Below are 22,259 nucleotides of genomic sequence, written 5' to 3' on the forward strand. Positions count from 1 at the left end.
GCAAAAGTTTGTGAGCTGGAAAATCAGTGTTGACACTGCACCATTCAGTGCAACCTCTCTGATTGCTTGGATTAATACCATGAAATGCCTTACAGTTTTACAATGTCAACTAACGTCAATTGTTTCTCAGGGTTAAGGAAATAACCTTCATTTTGCTCGTGAAAGCATATTATGTTTGTTTTGCTGAAATAATGTCAGCCCTAATTTTACTGTTTTTCCAGTGCCAAGATCAATCTTGTAAACAAGACTTATTGGCGTACCTGGAGCAAATCAAGCTCTATTCTCATCAGCTCAAGATCTGCAGCAAAGTGAAAGCTGAAATCCAGAATCTGAGTGGGGAGCTCATTGTTTCTGCAGTAAGTAAATCTCATTATGCAGTAGATATGGGGGGAATACAGTTAATTCATAAAAGATTTATTTTACCTTATCAGTATACATATTTAAGTGTCTGCAATCTAATAAATAAGCAACCATTTTATAAGCCTATCTTTATTGACAAATGGAAAACTGATTTTTGGCAGAGTGCCTACTTATGACAAGACTATTTACACTTATTATGAACATAAAGCTATAAGACAGAGGATCAGAAGTAGGCCATTTGGCTCATCGAGTCTGCTCTGCCATTCCATCGTGGCTGATTTATTATCCCTCTCATCCCCATGTTCCTGCTTTCTCTCCGTAACCTTTGACACCCTTACTAATCAAGAACATATCAACCTCTGCTTTAAATATACCAAATGACTTAGCTTCTTCATCTGATTTAAAGGGCCTTCCTTCTATTTTGAGGCTGTGCTCTCTGGTCTTAAATACCCCCACTGTAGAAAACATCCTTTTCTTTCTAGGCCTTTCATCATTCTCCCAAACCTCTGGCTCATCCTTTTCATTCCTGGGATCATTCTCATGAGCCTCCTCTGGACCCCCTCCAATGCCAGCACTTCCTTCCAGAGATAAGGGGCCCCAAACTGCTCACAACACTCCAAGTGTGCTCTGACCATAAAGCCTCAGCATTACATCCTTGCTCTTAGAATCCTGAAATGAATGCTGACATTGCATTTGCCTCCCTTACAGCCAACTCAACCTGCAAGTTAACCTTTAGGGAATCCTACATGAGGACTCCCAAGTCCCTTTGCACCTCTAATTTCTGGATTTGCTCCCATTTAGAAAACAGTCTATGCTTTTTTATCCCCCTTCTACCAAAATGCATCTGGTTGCACTCTCCCGGCTGCTCCTCTCTTGAACTTATTCAAAGTCCTGCTGAAGGGTCTCAGGCTGAAACGTCGACCTGTACTCTTTTCCATAGATGCGGTCTGGTCTGGGAGGGGTGGGGGGGGAGGGTGTGTGTGTGTGTTGCTCATAACTTTTAGCATTGAATCATGATATGAAATGGAAATCAATTCTCATCACACAGACCATGGTTCCATTAGCAATGCAGTGCTGAGGAAGATGGCAAATTCAAACACAGAACATAGAAAAGTACTGGTCCTTTGGACCATGATATTGTGCTGATCTTTTAACCTGCCCCCAAATCAATCTAACCCTTCCCTCTTTCATTTATCCATGTGCCTATCTAACAGTCTCTTAAATGTCCTTGGTGTATCTGCCTCAACCACCAGCCCTGGCAGGGTGTTTGCTGCATTTACCACTCACTGTGTAAAAACCCTAACTCTGACATCTACCCTATATTTTACTCCAATCACCTTAAAATATGCACACTCATCTCAGCCATTGCTGCCCTGGGAAAAAGCCATTGGCTGTCCAATCTATGCCTCCTATCATCTTATACGTTCCTAGCAAGTCTTCTCTGACCCCCCTTCACTCTGAAGAGAAAAGCTGTAGTTCACTCAACCTTTCCTCATAGGGCATGTTCTCTAACTCAGGCAGCGTTCCGGTAAATTTCCTCTGCACTCTCTGTAAGGCTTCCACATCCTTCCCATAATGAGATGAACAAAACTGAACACAATACTCCAAGTCTGGTCTAATCAGAGTTTCTTAGAGCTGCAACATTACCTCACAGCTCTTGATTTTAATCCCATCACAAAGGAAGGCCAACACATCATAATCAACTTGCTTTTCAACTTTGGGGGATCTATGGAAATGGACCCCAAGATCCCTCTGTACCTCAACGCTGCCAAGAATCCTGCCTTTAACTCTGTATCACAACCAAGAGAAAATCTGCAGGTGCTGGAAATCCGAGCAACACACACAAAGTGCTGGAGGAACCTTGTATTCTGCCTTCACATTTGATCTTCTAAATGGATCACCTCACACTTTTCAGGCATAAACATAACAATCTCAACCATGTTGAATTACTCATGTAAAAGTCTCAGAACGAATTGTGCTTTACATCTTGATAACTCAGCAGGAATGTGTTGAATCAATTCCTACAACAGAACACACCACAGGAGAACTGAGGAGGTGTGTTCTGTTGTAGGGCTGAATTTATCTGATGCTTTTCACGAATGCAAGCCTTCTCAGTGTGCTATGGGACTGTCGGAAATGCAGCAACCATCTTATGCTCAGCAAGATCTCTCAAAGCATCTTAGAAATGGACAGGTGATCTGTTTCTGTGATACTGAAGAAGGGTAAGTATCGGTTATGATAGAGGGTAGTGTAGCAGTTAGTGAGACGCGATTACAGCTTGGGGCATTCCAGAGTTCAGAGTTCAATTCCAGCACCATTCTGTAAGGAGACTCTGTACATCCTCCCTGTGGGATTTCACCAGGTCCTCCAGTTTCCTCCCACAGTCCAAAGACGAACCTGCTAGGTTAATTGGTTGTTGTAAATTATCCCATGATTAGGTTGGGTTAATCGGGTTTGTCGCGGGTTGCTGGTGCGCCACGGCCCCTGTGACCAGAAGGACCGGCTCCGTGCTGTATCACCTAATGATAAATAACAACCTTTCTGTCTTCACTGAAACTGAGTAAGAACACAAGAAGCAGCAGGCCAGTTGTGTCTTTGAGCCCGTCTCACCGTTTGGAAAGATTATGATTTGCCTTCACTCAGTCAGTCTGATCAGTCACCATATGTCCAGCCTAGGGTTCTCAGTCCTGAACAAGTTCAGCCACAGCCGACCGGGACAGAAAATTCCTAAGAGCACCATTGTTTTCAGTGAGGTCACCACCTACTCTTTTAACCTCTAGCAACGCAGTTCCTGATGGCTCAGTCTTTCAGACGACAATGCCCTCACACCAGAAATCAGTTGGTGAGCCTTTGTTACATTCCCCTTACTGTCTCTCCAGAGCCTCCCCCGTCCCATCTCAATCTGACTAATCTGATTTCTGTCTCACATGCATTTAAAAACCTTCCCTCAAATAACACAGTTGCAGCAGCAGACAAGCTTTACTTAGTGAGCAAGAATTGTGGCTGGAAGGAAGGTCTCTTCGATGGACTTGATACCGTTTGCTCTCAGAGGTGGCCTCTAGATAGTTTGATGAGGGGGTTGCCTTGTTTTCAGAATTCAGGCCATGCTGTCACCAGGACAACCCTGATGTCAATCAGGCTGTGATTCAGTGAGGCAGACCTGTATGATGGTGACATTCACCTGACAACAGAACATGTAGGCGATGTTTAGGACCCATCAGTGCTCCTGATCCAATTTATTTCTGACGATGAGAGCTAATGCACAACGTGATCTCCCTGGCCTCTTTAGCCACACAGTCGCGTACGGATTTCCCACTGTGTACTCCTGACTGCCCCAGCGTTACATCAGCAAAATGCCGGGGAACTCTGGCCGATGGGTGGGTTGAGTTGTTCTGTGACCCTGGCACTTCACTTGCAAACTTGTCATCACCATGTGAGGAGACGTCGTCAGTGCGCCACTGTCAACAACTGTCGTTGTAGTCAATCACTGACAATGTCTCCTCGCACGGTAACAAAACGTTTGCAAGAGAATTGCCAAGGTCAGGGAACAACTCAACCCAACCATCAGCCGCCAAACTACACGCCTCCAAATTATATCCAAATCTGGCAGTGCCCAGTTAGGTCCTCTCCTCTGGTTTTGCCTCAAGCTCATGGAAACAGGAAGATACCTGAGATGCTGGTCATGTCTTTAATCATTCAGTGTTCAGCGGAGAGGGTACGTGAGCTGCGTGGCAATGATCTGATCATAGTTGGGTGATCCAATTCATCAGATAATCTGTGGGCCTGTAATTTATTACATTTTTTGTTCTTAATTATAAAAATCAATGCCTTAATGAGGATGCTGATTTTAATAATATTTCTATGACTCATCCAGTTTTACCAAAGGGCAAACATTTGTCCTGTTTCTATGTCCGTTGTAATAGTTTGCCGAGTACACTGTTCATTAATTCTTGAGGGGGGATAGCTTACAGTAAAACATTTCTGTTGCTTTTCAGATTACCAATTAGCATATAATAAAGAAATTCATTCTGGTTCTGGCCCCAGATCTTTTTCCCCAAAGTCACAATATTTCCATCAATTCATTTACATTTTTAGTAGAAAATTGTTAGATTCTCAATTTTGGATTTTAATACTGGCTTCTAATCACTGCCTGGTTCGGAAATTGCACCATCTCGGATCGTAAGACCCTGCAGCGGATAGTGAGGTCAGCTGAGAAGATCATCAGTGTCTCTCTTCCTGCCACTATAGACATTTACCCTACACGCTGCATCCGCAAAGCAAACAGCATTGTGAAGGACCCCACGCACCCCTCATACAAACTCTTCTCCCTCCTGACATCTGGCAAAAGGCATCAAAGCATTCGGACTCTCACGACCAGACTATGTAGCAGTTTCTTCCCCCAAGCCATCAGCCTCCTCAATACCCAGAGCCTGGACTGACACCAACTTACTGCCCTCTACTGTGCCTATTGTCTTGTTTATTATTTATTGTAATGCCTGCACTGTTTTGTGCACTTTTTGCAGTCCTGGGTAGGTCTGTAGTCTAGTGTAGATTTTTTTCTGGGGTTTTTTTACGTAGTTCAGTGTAGTTTTTGTACTGTTTCATGTAGCACCATGGTCCTGAAAAAAGTTGTCTCGTTTTTACTGTGTACTGTACCAGCAGTTATGGTCGAAATGACAATAAAAAGTGACTTGACTTGACTTGACTAATAGATAAATGCAGAGATAGAAGCATGCACAGTACTTGAGGACTTAATGTAGGAGAACCGTATCATCTTTATTACCAAAAAGCTTAGGCATACTGGACACTCCCTGAATGCACTGCTGCTATTCAACACCACCATCTTAGACAGATCCCCACATCAGCCAATACGGCCTGTTTGGTCCAATATCCCCTCACAAAATGCAACAACTAAAGCCCCTCCTGGAAAGCACTATAGTGCACAAAGTAAAAAATCAGGCCATCTTAAAAGCTTCTTGCTCCAGGCAATCATTCTATTTAGTCATTCCCACCACCCCCCTCTACCCTGGTAACCTCACTGTACTATAAACACTTTAAACCATGTTTTATAATGCTGTTTTCTTTGTATCTGCATGCTGGTATTTATGTACAGCGGATTCTGATTAATTGTGACACATCCGGACCAATTCATTTTGGCCCTGTTGAGCGGCTGCCCCGATTACCCAAGGTTTCGTGGAAATACAGGTTGAGTACTCCTTATCCGAAATTCCAGAATACAAAAACCTCCAAAATCTGAATTTTTTTTGAGCCCTGACATGACATCTCAAATGGAAAACTCCACAAGACTCTGTGTGGGTTACCAGGCAATGCACAGGTCTCTGCGCACCGTAGAGGGTTCTGAGAAGTGGCCTCCCATATGTAATAAAAAGTAGGGAAAACATTGCATAAAGCAAAAGATGAAGATCTCGATCATGAAACGTTGGCATCAGAGTAAACATATGCTACCCTAGATTCTTAGAGCAGCTTGTACTGGAGCCTACGAGGGAGAAGGCAATTCTGGATCTAGTATTGTGTAATGAACCGGATTTGATAAGGGAACTCGAGGTAAAGGAGCCATTAGGAGGTAGTGACCATAATATGATAAGTTTTAATGTACAACTTGAGAGGGAGAAGGGAAAATTGGATGTGTCAATATTACAGTTGAACAATGGGGACTATGGAACCATGAGGAAGGAACTAGCCAAAGTTGACTGGAAGGATACCCTAGCAGGGATGACAGTGGAGCAACAATGGCAGGCATTTCTGGGAATGATACAGAAGGTGCAGGATCAGTTCATTCCAAAGAGGAAGAAAGATTCTAAGGGGAGTGGGGAGCGACCGTGGCTGACAAGGGAAGTCAAGGACAGTATAAAAATAAAAGAGAAGAAGTATAACATAGCAAAGGTGAGTGGGAAGCTAGAGGATTGGGAAACTTTTAAAGAGCAACAGAAGATAACTAAAAAGGCAATACAGGGAGAAAAGATGAGGTACAAAGGTAAGCTAGCCAAGAATATAAAGGAGGATAGCAAAAGCTTCTTTAGGTATGTGAAGAGAAAAAAATTAGTTAAGACCAAAGTTGGGCCCTTGAAGGCAGAAACGGGTGAATTTATTATGGGGAACAAGGAAATGGCAGACGAGTTGAACAGGTACTTTGGATCTGTCTTCACTAGGGAAGACACAGACAATCTCCCAGATGTAATAGTGGCCAGAGGACCTAGGGTAAAGGAGGAACTGAAGGAAATTCACATTAGGCAGAAAATGGTGTTGGGTAGACTGAAGGTTGATAAATCCCCAGGGTCTGATGGTCTGCATCCCAGGGTACTTAAGGAGGAGGCTTTAGAAATCGTGGACGCATTGGTAATCATTTTCCAATGTTGTATAGATTCAGGATCAGTTCCTGAGGATTGGACGGTAGCTAATGTTATCCCACTTTTTAAGAAAGGAGGGAGAGAGAAAACAGGGAATTATAGACCGGTTAGCCTGACGTCAGTGGTGGGGAAGATGCTGGAGTCAATTATAAAAGATGAAATTGCGGCCGATTTGGATAGCAGTAACAGGATCAGTCTGAGTCATCATGGATTTACGAAGGGGAAATCATGCTTGACTAATCTTCTGGAGTTTTTTGAGGATGTAACTATAAAAATGGACAAGGGAGAGCCAGTGGATATAGCGTACCTGGACTTTCAGAAAGCCTTTGATAAGGTCCCACATAAGAGATTAGTGGGCAAAATTAGAGTACATGGTATTGGGGGTAGGGTACTAACATGGATAGAAAATTGGCTGGCTGACAGGAAACAAAGAGTAGTGATTAACGGGTCTCTTTCGGAATGGCAGGCTGTGACCAGTGGGGTACCGCAAGGTTCGGTGCTGGGACCGCAGCTATTTACAATATACATTAATGATTTAGATGAAGGGATTAAAAGTAACATTAGCAAATTTGCAGATGACACAAAGCTGGGTGGCAGTGTGAAATATGAGGAGGATGTTAGGAGAATGCAGGGTGACTTGGACAGGTTGGGTGAGTGGCCAGATGCAGTTTAATGTGGATAAATGTGAGGTTATCCACTTTGGTGGCAAGAACAGGAAGGCAGATTACTATATGAATGGTGTCAAGTTAGGAAAAGGGGAAGTACAACGAGATCTAGGTGTCCTTGTTCATCAGTCACTGAAAGTAAGCATTCAGGTCCAGCAGGCAGTGAAGAAAGCTAATGGCATGCTGGCCTGGCCTTCATAACAAGAGGAGTTGAGTATAGGAGCAAAGAGGTCCTTCTGCAGCTGTACAGGGCCCTGGTGAGACCACACCTGGAGTATTGTGTTCAGTTTTGGTCTCCAAATTTGAGGAAGGACATTCTTGCTATTGAGGGAGTGCAGCGTAGGTTCACAAGGTTAATTCCCGGGATGGTGGGACTGTCATATGTTGAAAGATTGGAGTGACTGGCGTATACACTGGAATTTAGAAGGATGAGAGGGGATCTGATTGAAACATATAAGATTATTAAGGGATTGGACACGCTAGAGGCAGGAAATATGTTCCCAATGTTGGGGGAGTCCAGAACCAGAGGCCACAGTTTAAGAATAAGGGGTAGACCATTTAGAATGGAGTTGAGAAAGAACTTTTTCACCCAGAGAGTTGTGGATCTATGGAATGCTCTGCATCAGAAGGCAGTGGAGGCCAATTCTCTGGATACTTTCAAGAAAGAGTTAGATAGAGCTCTTAAAGATAGCGGAGTCAAGGGATATGGGGAGAAGACACAAACGGGGTACTGATTGTGGATGATTGGCCATGATCACAGTGAATGGCGGTGCTGGTTTGAAGGGCCGAATGGCCTACTCCTGCATCTATTGTCTATTTTCTATTAATGGCATGCTGATCATGAAACGTGCAAAGATCTATCATAATGAACTGAAAATTGAAGGTAATTGTGAATATTCAGCAGGCTGGTTGCAGGAATTCAAGAAAAAGCATGCCATTAATTTTTTTAAAGTGTCTGCTGATCACAAAAATCTAGCACCAGAACAAGTCTATGATCCTGATTGTTCTTATACATTACATAATGATATTATATTTTTAAAGTGTTGCTGATGGAAGCCTAATCCCAGAACAAATCTTTAGTGCTGATTGCTTTTTGATCTTACATTAAACCTAAAAGTAAAATACGAATATTGTAATATTTTAATCAAAACATGGCATTGTAGGTGGAAACTGAAAGCCTGCTGTTTACAGCTGATTCAGGTGTTCTCGTAACGCTCCTGTGCTGCTGTTGTTCCCCAGCAAACATATTTACATGATATTAATGATATGTAATAGTCTTTACTGTTGAGCACATACGTGTAATGAACAAATACTGCTTACCGGTATGTAGCACATAAATTCAGATTTGGGAATGATGGCGATTCCAAGCTGTCTCATTAAGTATTCCAAAGTTTGAAACACTTATGGCTTGAAGCATTTCAGATAAGGGGTATTCAACCTGTGGTTAAAAAAGTTATAAAAAAAAGTCAAATTGAGTATCGAATTCTGTGTTTAAATGAAATACAGAACATTACCAACACTACTACAGTATTATGAAATTTTGTATTAGTTCCTAATGCTTATAGACTGAGGAATTCATGCACATCACATTCTTTTGACTGTAAAATTTTGGGCCCCTTATCTTAGAAAGGATGTGCTGACATTGGAGAGGGCTCAAAGGAGGTTCACGAAAATGATTCCAGGATTGAATGGCTTGTCATATGAAGAGCATTTGATGGCTCTGGGCTTGTATTCAATAGAATTCAGAAGAATGAGGGGTGACCTCATTGAAACCTATTGAATGGTGAAAGGTCTTGATATCTGGATGTGGAGAGGATGTTTCCTGTGGTGGGAGAGTCTAAGACCAGAGGACACAGCCTCAGAATAGAGGGGCATCCTTTTAGAACAGAGATGAGGAGGAATTGCTTTTGCTTGAGAGTGGTGAAACTGGGGAATTTGTTTCCACAGCCGGTTGTGGAGGCCAAATCTTTATGTATATTTAAGGCAGAGGTTGGTAGATTCTTGATTATTCAGGGCATGGAGGGATACAGGGAGAAGGCAGGAGACTGGAGATGAGAGGAAAATGGATCAGCCATGATGAAATGATGGAGCAGACTCGATGGGCCAAATGGCCTAATTCTGCTCCTATATCTTATGGTCTTAAATGAGCAAATTCAGCACAGACACCTAGTACAGATGATGGACTACCTTTATACAATGCTGTCAACGACTGAATCCTCCAAGTCTTCTTTTTCATTGGAACATTCAAAACAACTGGTGATACCTCTAGATTCTTTGTAGTTTCTAACTTGCTGAAGTAGTGAAAACATTTCATTTTCACTCTCGGCCGATACTGGCATCTCCAAGCCTGAGTGCTTGAAACCACAGTGAGCAAAACCATTCTGAATTGTCTTACTGCATACTTATCACCAACTGTCAGTGGAAAGAATTGCTGCTTTTTGAACAAAAAAATAAGCAGCTGATGCTGTTTAAAAACTGTTCGCTCGAAGCAGAGTGTGGAGTCTAATGGCAACGCAAGTGCACGCGACTCATACTAGTTAGAAACCGTTCGGCAAGTTTCCTGTCCCGATTAAGTGGCATATTGTCCCAAATGAATGAAGGGAATCCCGGCTATTTTCTCAATTAGTTTTTGTTCTTTAAGAGTTGTGCCAAATAAGTATCTGCCCCGATTAACCGATGGTCAAATTAACTTATTCACTGTATTTATGCACATTTCATTCCATTTCTGTTCTTTAACATTTTACTTTATTTTTATATAATTCTTTACATTTTATAGTTGCTGCATGTTGCACCAACACACCACAGCAAATTTCTAACACATGTAAATGTGTAAGCCGAATAAATCTGATCCTTGATCCTTGATGTAAGTGGGCAGTGGAGAGTGAGAGACTGTTTTTCTCAGAGTGAAAGTGGCTAAGACAAAGAGGAATGATTTTAAGGTAATTGGAGAAAAGTGTAGCAGGGACACACAGAGAGTGATGTGTGTGTGGAACAGACTGCGAGGAGTGGTGGCAGAGGCAGATACATTAGGGCCATTTAAGAAACTCTAAGATAGACACATGGATGATATAAAAATGGAGCGCTCTGCAGGAGGGAAGGGTGAAATTGATCTTAAAGTAGGATACAAGGTCGTCACAATATCGCGGCTGAAGGGCCAGTACTGTGCTGTTATGTTCAAAGTTTTATTTTCTGAATGAGCGATGTCGACCATTTTGCTGGTTAACATTGCGAATTATCTGGCAATTCTTTGTATATGAGGCAAGCTCACCGCATTGCACCTGGTGCACCAGATAGTACATTTAACAACGCCCGTGATCCACTACACCGATGTGTAAATCACTGAACCACAACCTAGTTCATGATCAGTTTTGGCTATAAGACCCTGCCGAGTGCAGTACCAAGACCAGGCTCTGTTCCAGCAGGTATGGTGCACTGGTTAGGGTCACATCTCCAGGGTCCCCGTTCTGTCCTGAGCTTGACCGTTGTACTTTCACCCTATCGATGGCAGACAGCAAAATTCCAGCAACGCCCCAGTGCTTCCAATGAGGGAGCTGGCAATGTGACTTAAGCAGCTGTTAAAGTTCTTAGGCGAATTTATAAGCGCGTGCACGCACACACGCACACACGCACACACACACACACACACACAATCACATTCATTCAGACGTGTGCACAGACACACATGATAGGATTTAGATGTCTCTCCTGCTGCACATGGCTTTGTAAACTAAGATTTCACTAGGGTGTGTCAGAAAGGGGACCATAAGACATAGGAACTGAATTAGGTCATTTGGCCCATTGAGTCTGTTCTGTCATTCCATCATGACTATTTAATTTTCCCTTTCAACCCCATTCTCCTGCCTTCTCCTCATAACCTTTGACTCCCTTACTAATCAGATCTTATCAACCTCTACTTTAAATATACCCAATGACTTGACCTCCACAGTGGTCTGTGGTGATGAATTCCACAGATTCATCACGTTCCTTCTCCTCTCTGTCTTAAATGAACACCCCTGTTCTCTGAGACTGTACCCTCTGGTCCTAGACTTACTCACTATTGGAAACATCCTCTCCCCATCAACTTTATCCAGACCTATACCATCAATATGGGGACTTGGTCTGGAGATCAGAGACAAGCCTGAAAATTAGAGCTATTAAACACTAATTCTCTCTCCACAGATGTTGCCTTTACTGAGTGAGTAACTCCAAGATTTTCAATAAATATTTCACTCTTTCAGCATCCAGTTTTTTTAAATTTGTTTTTGTGATCGTGTCAGTCCTCTGCCACTTCTCTCCCAGGTTGCCTAGTTTGTTTTTGTCTGAATCAATCTCTGTTCATCTCTTTTGCTTTGTTGCACCTCATGAAAGAGCTTTCTCTGCCTTTGTTCCTCCCCTGCATCAACTGAAATGTCCAATGAATGTCAACAAAAAACATTATTGGGTGCAGTTCTGTCTTTAAATCACTGAAAGGAACTGTGTGAAAGGTTGCTCCGAAACCACTCACTAGGGCTTGGATTCTCTTTCAACAGCTGGACAGTATTACTTCCCTCATTTTGGCTGCCAAGAATCTGATGAATACGGTGGTGGACACGGTGAAGATGTCGTACATCGCATCAACCAAGATCATCAGGTTGCAGAGCCCCTCGGGAGCACTTCACTCAGTCGTCATGTGGAGAATGAAGGCTCCAGAGAAGAAGCCTTTGATCAAATGTGAGAAGCCTGGGGACCTGAGAGCTGTGGTGCAGAAAGGTTCAACCAAGAAGAAGGTTCACCCTGTTAGAGCTATGAGCGAGTTCAGAGGAAGAAACACTCCCTAAAGCCACAACACATTTGGGTGAATTGCTTGTTGAATTATGTTTTTGAAGCTTGCAGAATAGGGTTATAGAATAATTAGTCATTTAAAGACCATGCCCATTTAGTTTACCCTCATCCTGGTAGTCCTGGTGTAAAGGTGAAGGCTTTTGGAGAATCAATCTCTGTCGATAAGTCTATTACGCAACCTGTTGGGAACTGAGATAACCACAAGGGAAGTGGCATGTTTGGAATCAGAGATCCTGCTTCCCCGCTTCCACACTCACTAAGTACATGAGAACGTAGTTAACAATGCAGCTCCCTCCAGGGCAAGGGTAACCATCAGCCGTCAGTCTAGTTAAAATTCAGGCAATAGTTGCACAGATGGGCAGAATGTGGAATTCTACTGAAATAGACCTGTAGCGTATGGAGATCATCATTAGGTATATCTTCAGCTATCCCAAACATTGTGTAAAAGGATCTAGTGTAATGTAGCACCCATGTGTATCTTGCTAAAATTAAATTAACTTTTGTTGGTAGGCTCCACACGTACATTATTTAGTTGAAGGAAACACTATAAAGTGTAATTCACCATCCTGACAATACGTTACTTGGAACTAGCATCAAAGAAACAGCATTCGTCCAAGGGAACTTTATCCAGGTTTCTCCTCCATGTGGGCCCCTCTGTCCTAACTCCCCACAGAGATCCAAATGCCTGTAAATTCACGGTGTAAATTGAGATGTCATAACCATCCTGATAAATGGAGTGATACAGGAGTGGCATTCAGACCTCGGGTAACAGATGCAAGGTCCCACCCTCTGATCGCTGTCAATTAGCGGTTTGAACGGATCAAAATAATGTGTAGAATATTTTAGTAGGTAAAATTGTAAAAATGAATTTAGTTAAAATATATATAACCTAAAAAGAACTTAAAATTCAGATTAAACCCCATTGTGATGAAGGGAATTAAGCTACATTCACCTTGGCTGGGGTAAAACTGAGGGGCCAAATGAGAAGTTTACCTGGCTGCTCTGCTTGATTGGACTTTGTTGCTGGACTCTGAGCAGAGATCAGCAGACAGGCCAATATCTTAGAATCACAGAACACAGAACAATTTCCAGAGCTTTCCGAACTTTCACATCACCGTGCACAGATATGGACATCAGAGTGCAGGGACCGTGGATCCTACCTTCACTGCTCCTCCTATGAAGCACTGAATTATCCACCATTCACATCATTAAAATGCAAAGGGGAGGATGTTGAATGGAATATTACAGATAAGCTATACGCTAACAATTTGAAAAGTTAATCACTTTTCATTTTAAATTTTAAAACCTTCAATAATCACCATCCCATTTCCTGTCCTTTACTCACTGGAGAAATCATGTTCACCAACAAAGTCTTGATCAATTCGTGCTGTTACGAAGGAACTGTTTGAGATCCTGACTGGGGTTCATTTGAAATTTTGGTATGTAGTGACATTGTCTTGTAAAAATATTTGTCATTTTATTTGAATAGATCCAGCCAGGACTGAAAGCATTTGGATTCTCCTTCTTTGCTCCTATCTGGTAGAGCTACTAACCAGAAATTAAAACTTAGAAGTGCAATTTCTTAAAGTTACTTCCATGACATTGTAGCACTTGATGCCAACAGCAATGCCTTATCAGCATAAGGCAAAGCACTCTATACAGCGTAACTAACAACAACTCAGGACACTGACACAGTGTTTACTCTCCACAATCCAGTTAAACCAAAGTCTAAAACAGATCACAACATCTCCACCAGAGTGCGTTTCTACAAATGGATCATGCATAATACACCTTCAAGCTATAATCCTGAGTTTCCCAGTAAATGTACAAATGAAATAATATATCAAAGTTGCTGGTAGTTTAAAAATCAGAATCCAATCTGGCATTATCATTTCATTAAAAATATATATTGCTCCACATAATTTATTACAGGTACTGAAACATGGAGAATGAATGATCTGTGTGGCAGATACTGCACAGCATAACTCATCTTTCAATCCTCTACTCAAAACAGGAGATAATTTTTAAAAATAGAGAGAATACATTTGGCATTGTTGCTGATAACTGCTGTTCTAAATGCATACATCACAGCACTTTGTAGATTTGCCTGTTATACAATTAATATATTAAAAGATATATTGTATTTCCTTAATGACAATAGCTATAAGACTAAGTTAGAAAGAATGAAATTTATCACGAGCATTATGCACTGATTTCTTGAGTTCCAAGGGTAAAGGGCTATAAAACAATAGTATTGAATGTTCAAAGAACTAATAGTATGTTAACATGATTTTCAGACATTACCACAAATTATAATTCAATGCTGATATGGCAAAATATATGTTTCAGCAGGGTAATGATTTTATTATAAATTCATCCCTTCTCTTGCAATTCCTCATTAGTCCTTCAGAGTTAATAATTCTAATACGAAGATTTACCTGACCAAACCTTAAACTATTAGTTTACGATTATACATCAGCTGGGTTGCAGACAAAATCCTCACAGTTGTCGTGCAGGAAAATACAAGTGAAAATTTAATCATTACTTGTTGAAATTATACTGCCAGTATTTCAAAAGTAAATGTGCAAGGCAAAAACTCTCTCCTGCACTGCCTTTGCATCTCCATTTCCCTCTAGTATCTCCCCTTCCTCTTGCTCCCAAAACAGTTGCAAACTGTGGATCAACATTATTTTCATTCAAGATCTACTGCACACCCGTGGAAACAAAACAACTGCAACTGAGCCATGGGCAGCGAGCAATAATTTTCCTCAAGCTTTAAATGAAAGGAATGTGGATAAAAAATTTTAAGTTCCTGCTAACCGAAAGAAATTTCTTTAAAGACGTTGTGACATTTATTTAGGTAATTAAATTAATTAATTATTAAAATTAAATGTAACTTTTCAGTTTAGCAGAAATTACAGCTTATACTACATTCTTCCATTTACTTCCTTTGGCAGTTTATTCAGTAATTACAAGGTTACGACATAAGCTGCTATATCACCGTCTTATTCAAAATGTATCAGGCTCAGCAAAAAAATTAACACAAAATGTGACAATTTTATTGGGACCTTGCCTCATTCAGATTTCATTACTTTATGGGTTTGGGTTGAAGATTTTATGAGCTTGGTCTGAAAATTAGTTGTGATATACTGACAGAACTCTTACACAACCTCTGTAGAATAAACATAGTGATGATTCAACATTATTGTTAAAGTGGATTGTAAAGACAAAAAAAATCTTATATTTATAGTCTCGAGATAAAGGTTAATAAATCTGAATGTATTAGCACCCAGAACTGTACTGAAGTGTGAACAAATTGCAATAATCATTAATCCTTCTTGCCAAAATGTGTTTATGAAAGCGATGTTTTTCTTGAATACATTAGCTTTGAAAGAAATAAAGCACCGATTCACCAAAATGACTTTGAATTTTTAAAGGAATAACATATGGGGAAGTTTGCATAAAATAAGTTTGGAATGCTGGAGGACAGAAGAATCCCCAGGCGCTGGAATGTGGAACAAAAAGCAGAATGATGGAAGAATTCAGCGGATCAAACAGCGTCCATAGAGGCATAAAGTGTGAATTGACGTTTCGAGTTAAGACCCTGCATCAGGACACCATACTGTTTATAAGTTTTGAGCTTAAAGAGTTTAAATTCATATGTGAGTTACAGTTATAAAGCAAAGACAGTTTAATGGTGTATTACAATATGCACTTATATCAATGATGATCGAATCAGCCAATTGTTCCACCCACAACAAGATTGTCAAGGGGCCTGAATGACCCCATTCAGTTACTAAACTTGTTAATTTTGATTCATTAATGCACCCAGCTACTGAAAAAAAATAGTGAAACTCAGTATACAGTAGGGCCCTAGCTATGCTTTATAATCCTCAGGAATAAGACCACAAGACATAGGAGTAGAAATAGGCCATTCGGGCCATCGCATCTGCTCTGCCATTCAATCATGGTTGACCCTTTTTTCCCCTCCTCAGCCCCATTCCCCAGCCTTCTCCCCATAATCTTTGATGCCGTGTCCAGTCAACAACCTATCAAACTCTGCCTTAAATACACCCAACGACCTGGCCTCCACAGCTGCCTGTGTAATAAATTCACCATCCTCTGGCTAAACAAATTTCTCTGCATCTCTGTTTTAGGTGGACTCCCCTCTATCCTAAGGCTGCGCCTTCTTGTCCGAGACTCCCCCAGCATGGGAAATGGCATTTCCATATCTACTCTTTCAACATTCAAAAGGCTTCAATGAGAACCCGCTCCCCCCTCAGCCTTCTGAATTCCAGTGAGTGTAGTCCCAGAGCCATCAAACGTTCCTTGTACGATAACCCTTTCATTCCTGGAATCATCCTTGTGAACCTCCTCTGAACCGTCTCCAATGCCAGCCCACCTTTTCTAAGATGAAGGGCCCAGAACGCTTCACAATACTCAAGGTGAGGCCTCACCAGTGCCTTATAAAGCCTCAGCATCACATCCCTGCACTTGTATTCCAGATCTCTTGAAATGAATGCTAACATTGTATTTGCCTTCCTCACCACTGGCTGAACTTGCAAGTTACCCTTTGCATCTCAGATTTTTGGATTTTCTCCCCATTTAGAAAACAGTCTGCAGATTTATTTCTTCTACCAAAGTGAGTGACTGTGCATTTTCCCACATTGTATTTCATTTGCCACTCTCTTGCCCGTTCTCCTAATCTAAGTCCTTCTGCATCCTACCTGTTTCCTCAACACTACCTGCCCCTCCACCAATCTTTGTATCATCTGCAAATTTGGCAACAAAGCCATCTATTCCATCATCTAAATCATTGATATATAGCATAAAAAGAAGTGTTCCCAACACTGATCCCTGTGGAACACCACTACTCACTGGCAGTCAACCAGAAAAGGATCCTTTTATTCCCACTCACTGCCTCCTACCAATCAGCAATGCTCTAACCATGTTAATAACTTTCCTGTAATACCATGGGTTCTTAACTGTCAACTGCCTTGTTTCTTTGTTAAAGATTGTGGTTAATTAACAGGCCGCAATAGAAACGGTATCATTATATCATTTACAATATCAGCATATTGAGTAAGAAGAAAAGGTATAGTTCATTTTATGAAACTATTAAAACTATGCAATAAATGAAAAAACAAGGTTACTGTTTATCAGAGCTGTAATCAATCTAAATCTGGAAATCAACAAATGGCAAATGTATGGGTTTATTTTCTGAGTGTTTCCTGCAGTTATCAGCTTCAGGTTATTTAAAATAGCAATGAAAGCAGATGAAATATAAACTTGTTCTGTTTATTTATTTTAACTTTCATTTCCTGTGTTCAAGCATTCCTCAATATTCAGGCCGATTGTCTCACTATCCCTCAGTTAGTGTTACTATTTGTCCTCACTATGATTGTGTTTAAAACCATTCACATGGTCGAGTAAGGCAGCCAACACTGCTCTGTTCCTTTTGCTGCTACTCCATCTGACATGACTTTCCCCTCGCTCTCCTGTCAGGAAGTAAATACCTGTCCAATAGAGAACTCACAGTGAAGTTGTTTGTCTCAACAATGAATGCTGAGCCAACAGCAGAGTTTTCCGTCTTTCATTCCTTAATTAATTTGCAAGCCCGCCACACACTTCTGGCATCAAAAGCGAACAATGAGGTCCAGTTTTGGGGATAATCTAAAGTGTGTTTTCTCTGATTTTCTGCTTGCTGATCTACATTATTGATATTGAATTTGTCTGGTACCAAGCAAATAGTAGCTGTTCGATTGATAAATACTATGCAGGTTGCATTGAAATAGTATAAGTGTCTGTGTGTTTAGACATGTGTGTGTGTGTTATAGCTTTATAGATGAGTGGCAACTTTAAAAAGGTTGATGGACAAAATGACATGTATGTATAAGATAAAACATACGCGCACACATATACACACACACAGACATCTACACTCATATCTAAACACACACACGTGTTTACATACACCCACACTCAAACACATCTACACACACACACATCTACATACTCACTCTTACACACATCTACACACACACACATCTACATACACATTCTCACACACATCTACATACACATTCTCACACACATCTACACACACATACATGTCTACATACACTCATGCTCACACACATGTCTACAAACACTCACACACATCTACACACATGTCTAAACACACACACACACACACACACACACACACACACACACACATTTTTTACATAAGTTTTTTACACAGAGGGTTGTGAGTGCCTGGAATAACTTGCCAGGGACGGTGGTGGAGGCTAAAACATTAGGGGTATTTAAGAGCCTCTTGGACAGGAACATGGATGAAAGAAAAATGGAGGGTTACGGGGTAGTGTGGGTTTAGTACTTTTTTTAAGGATTATATGGGTCAGCACAACATGGACGGCTGAAGGGCCTGTACTGTGCTGTAGTGTTCTATGGTTCTATGTCTACACGCATTAAGAGATAATGATGCACACACAGGTACTGTATTGAAAACACAGACTGGAAGATGTTCAGGAAGATGGCTACCTACGACCAGGTATTAGCAGCATAAGCATACAAGATCTGTGGCTGGTGTGTACAGGGCCCTTAGCATTGTCAAGGTTCCCTCTTACCCCAGCCCACAATCTCTTTGACCACCCCCCCTACCATCAGCATTAGGTCGAGAAATGTTAGAATGGGAAACAACTTCTTCTCCCAGGCTGAAATCCCTGCCACCGCCAATCATTTATAAAGCACCAGCAACATGATACCGTAAACTGTTTAACTTTTGTTGTAAATGCACCTTATGCTAAATCTCAATCTTCTGGAATATATATTATTGTTTGTTAATGTTAATATTACATTATGTGTTGCATGTGAGTTGTATGTACTGTGTTGTGTGTGAGTTATATGTACTGCGTTCTGTATGAATTGCATATAATGTGCTGTGTGTGACTTGTATATGCTGTGTGTGATCTGTATGTACTGTGTTGTGCACCTTGATCCGGAGGAATGTTGTTTTCATTTGGCGGTATGCACGTATAAGTTTGAATGAGAATAAACCTGAACTTGAACTAGATACATACACATGCAAGCGGCACAAAGGATCAAGGATTTGCCAGATATATTTACATTTTAGGAATTTGCTGTGGTGCGTTGGCGCAACATGCAACAAAAAACACCATTCAAGAATCATAAAAAAATTAAGAATTACATAAAATAACGTTAAATGATACAGTACAGATGTGGAGTAAAATATACAGAATCAGAATCAGGTTTATTGTCACCAGCATATGACGTGAAATTTGTTAACTTAGCAGCAGCAGTTCAATGCAATACGTAATCTAGCAGAGAGAGAAAATAATAATAATAATAAATAAAATAAAACATAATAAATAAACAAGTAAATCAATTATGTATATTGAATAGATTTTTTAAAAATGTACAAAAACAGAAATACAGTACATTAAAACAGAGTGAGGTAGTGTCCAAAGCTTCAAAGTTCATTAGGGAATCGGATGGCAGAGGGGAAGAAGCTGTTCCTGAATCGCTGAGTGTGTGCCTTCCGGCTTCTGTATCTCCTACCTGATGGTAACAGTGAGAAAAGGGCATGCCTTGGGTGCTGGAGGTCCTTAATAATGGACGCCGCCTTTCTGAAACCTCGCTCCCTAAAGATGCCCTGGGTACTTTGTAGGCTAGTACCCAAGATGGAGCTGACTAGATTTAAAACCTTCTGCAGCTTCTTTCAGTCCTGTGCAGTAGCCCCTCCATACCAGACAGTGATGCAGCCTGTCAGAATGCTCTCCACAATACCTAAATACATAAATCTGTTGACTAAGTAAACAGCATTATAAAAAGTGGTTTTAATTGGGTACAGTCCAGTGCAGTGACTGAAGTAATAGATACACAGATATCTTGAGGAACTAGCTAGAACTACAAGCAGCTGTGCCATGGCACCAAATCAGAGAGTTGAAAGAGTAGGATTTTGGATGTTTGCCATGAATAAATGGAAGAGCTTGCCCACCGGCAAACTCAGGAGCACTATTATCAACTGATGTTTCTTATATATATTATGACGTAACAACAAATATTGTTTTTGTAGATGTGTCTTACAGTAAAATGCTTTAAAGTAACATGGGGACAGGTGATCAAGATCCTAGTCTATATGATGGATTGTGCCGGGAAGGAAATAAGAAAGGCAGAAACTGTGGAAGTGCTTGGAAGGGATACTTAAGGCTGTCAAATTGTCAAGAGATGAGCTGCAGGCCCTGGTGGACTTTGGTCCTGAGTTCAAAGCTTCCCCACTGACCAGGTGTACCTCTTGGGGTATTACAGGAGGGAACAGAGAGAGCCCAGAGCACAAGTTGCTGAAAGAGGAAGGTAGAGTGGGAGAAGGGTAATGAGGAGGATCACCAGCAGCAAGAAAAATGGTGGCATAATGATTATATTTGTCAAGTCTGCACAGACAGGCACTTCCCAGTCTCCACCCGGCTAACAGGAATCACCTGCAATCTATTTAAACCCAGCTCTTATCCACAGTCCTTTGTTCTCCCATCAAAACAGCCAGCCTCAACCAGTTGCTCCTAGCCTTCAGGTACCTGGTTGCCTTGTTGTGTTAAGAATCTGTTCTCTCTTGCTTTGTGGCCCCTCTTGGCTCGTTATTTTGCAGTTTATTAGTAAAATATTGTTTACTGCTAAATCATCTCTGTTGCACTGCTTTTGGCTCAAGCCTCCTCTTATGTTTCCTGACACCATTAGTGAGCCAGCAGTCCAGAGACTAGTACTAATGAGGCCTAGTCAAATGTCCCAGGAAATTTTACAGTTAGTTTGTTTAAAAAAAAATCTCAAATTAATACACAGAAAATGCTGGAGAAACTCAACAGGCCAGGCAGCATCTATGGAAAAGAATAAACAGGCAATGCTTTGGGCTGAGACCCTTTCTCAGGACTGCAAAATAGAGATGAAAAGATGGTCAGGTCATGATCATGAAGGGGCCTGACTTGAAATATTGGCTATTCATTTCTATCCACACATGTCGCCTGATCTGCAGAGTTTCTCAGTGCTTTGTGTGTTCCAAAGGGTGGGTTCCTAAAGCCTGCAGCAGCCTCATCCTGAGTAGAGGTGTCCTTCTGCGGGGCCTCCATGGCCACCCTTGTGCTCATTCCCTGACTGACTCAATCCCTATTATAAACATCTCCTCCTCGATATCCATCAGCACATAAGTACCACAGGGATGTGTACTTATTCCCCCTGCTCCACTCGCTTTACCCCTCTGACTGTGTGGCTAAGTACAGCTCCAACACCGTGTACAAGCCTGCCGATGACACAACTGTTATGGGTTGTATCAAAGGTGGTGATGAATCAGCATACAGGAGGGGGATTGGAAACCTGGCTGAGTGGTGTAATAATAATAATTTCTCACTCAGTGTCAATAAGACCAAGGAGCTGATAGGAGACCTCAGAAGAAGGAAACCAGAGGTCCATGAGCAAGCATTCATGGGAGGAACAGAGGTGGAGAGGGTCGGTAATTTTAAATTCCTGGGTGTTACTGTTTCAGAGGACCTGTCCTGGATCCATCATATAAATATAATTGTGAAGAAAGCACAACGGTGTCTCTACTTCCTCAGGAGTCTGCAGAGAGTCAACATTTCATCAAAAACCCTATCAAACATCTATAGATGTGTGGTGGGAAGTGCGCTGACTGGCCACATTACGGCCTGGTATGGGAACACCAGTGCCTTTGAGCGGGAAAATACTACAAATGGTAATGGGTTCAGCTCAGTACATCACGGGTAAAACACTCCCAACAATTGAGCACATCTACATGAAACATTGCCATGGAGAAGCAGCGTCCATCATCAAAGATCCTCACCACCCAGGCCGTGCTCTTTTCTTGCTGCTGCTGTCAGGTAGAAGGTACTCAGGACTCGCACCAGCAGGTACAAGAACTCAATCAGGCTCATGAACAAAAGGGGATAGCTACACTCATTTAAGGACCCTTTTATCTTGTTATTTATCGCTATTTATTTATTATCTGAATTTGCGCAGT

The 22,259-nt window shown here is 41.4% G+C and overlaps 1 protein-coding gene across 5 annotated transcripts in view; it reads left to right on the forward strand.

Moving 5' to 3' along the window:
* The window catches only part of LOC140715275 (catenin alpha-3-like), a 1,577,100-nt gene extending 1,561,392 nt beyond the window's left edge, over positions 1-15,708 (forward strand). For all 5 annotated transcript variants that reach the window (XM_073027216.1, XM_073027218.1, XM_073027219.1 and 2 more), the window contains 2 exons: positions 222-356; positions 11,923-15,708. In XM_073027216.1, the coding sequence (XP_072883317.1) occupies positions 222-356; positions 11,923-12,210 (423 nt within the window). In that variant the 3' untranslated portion in view covers positions 12,211-15,708. The remainder of the gene's footprint in view (positions 1-221; positions 357-11,922) is intronic.
* Positions 15,709-22,259: the final 6,551 nt, after the last annotated feature.

Source organism: Hemitrygon akajei, chromosome 23 (genome assembly GCF_048418815.1).
Source record: "Hemitrygon akajei chromosome 23, sHemAka1.3, whole genome shotgun sequence".
NCBI lineage: Eukaryota > Metazoa > Chordata > Chondrichthyes > Myliobatiformes > Dasyatidae > Hemitrygon > Hemitrygon akajei.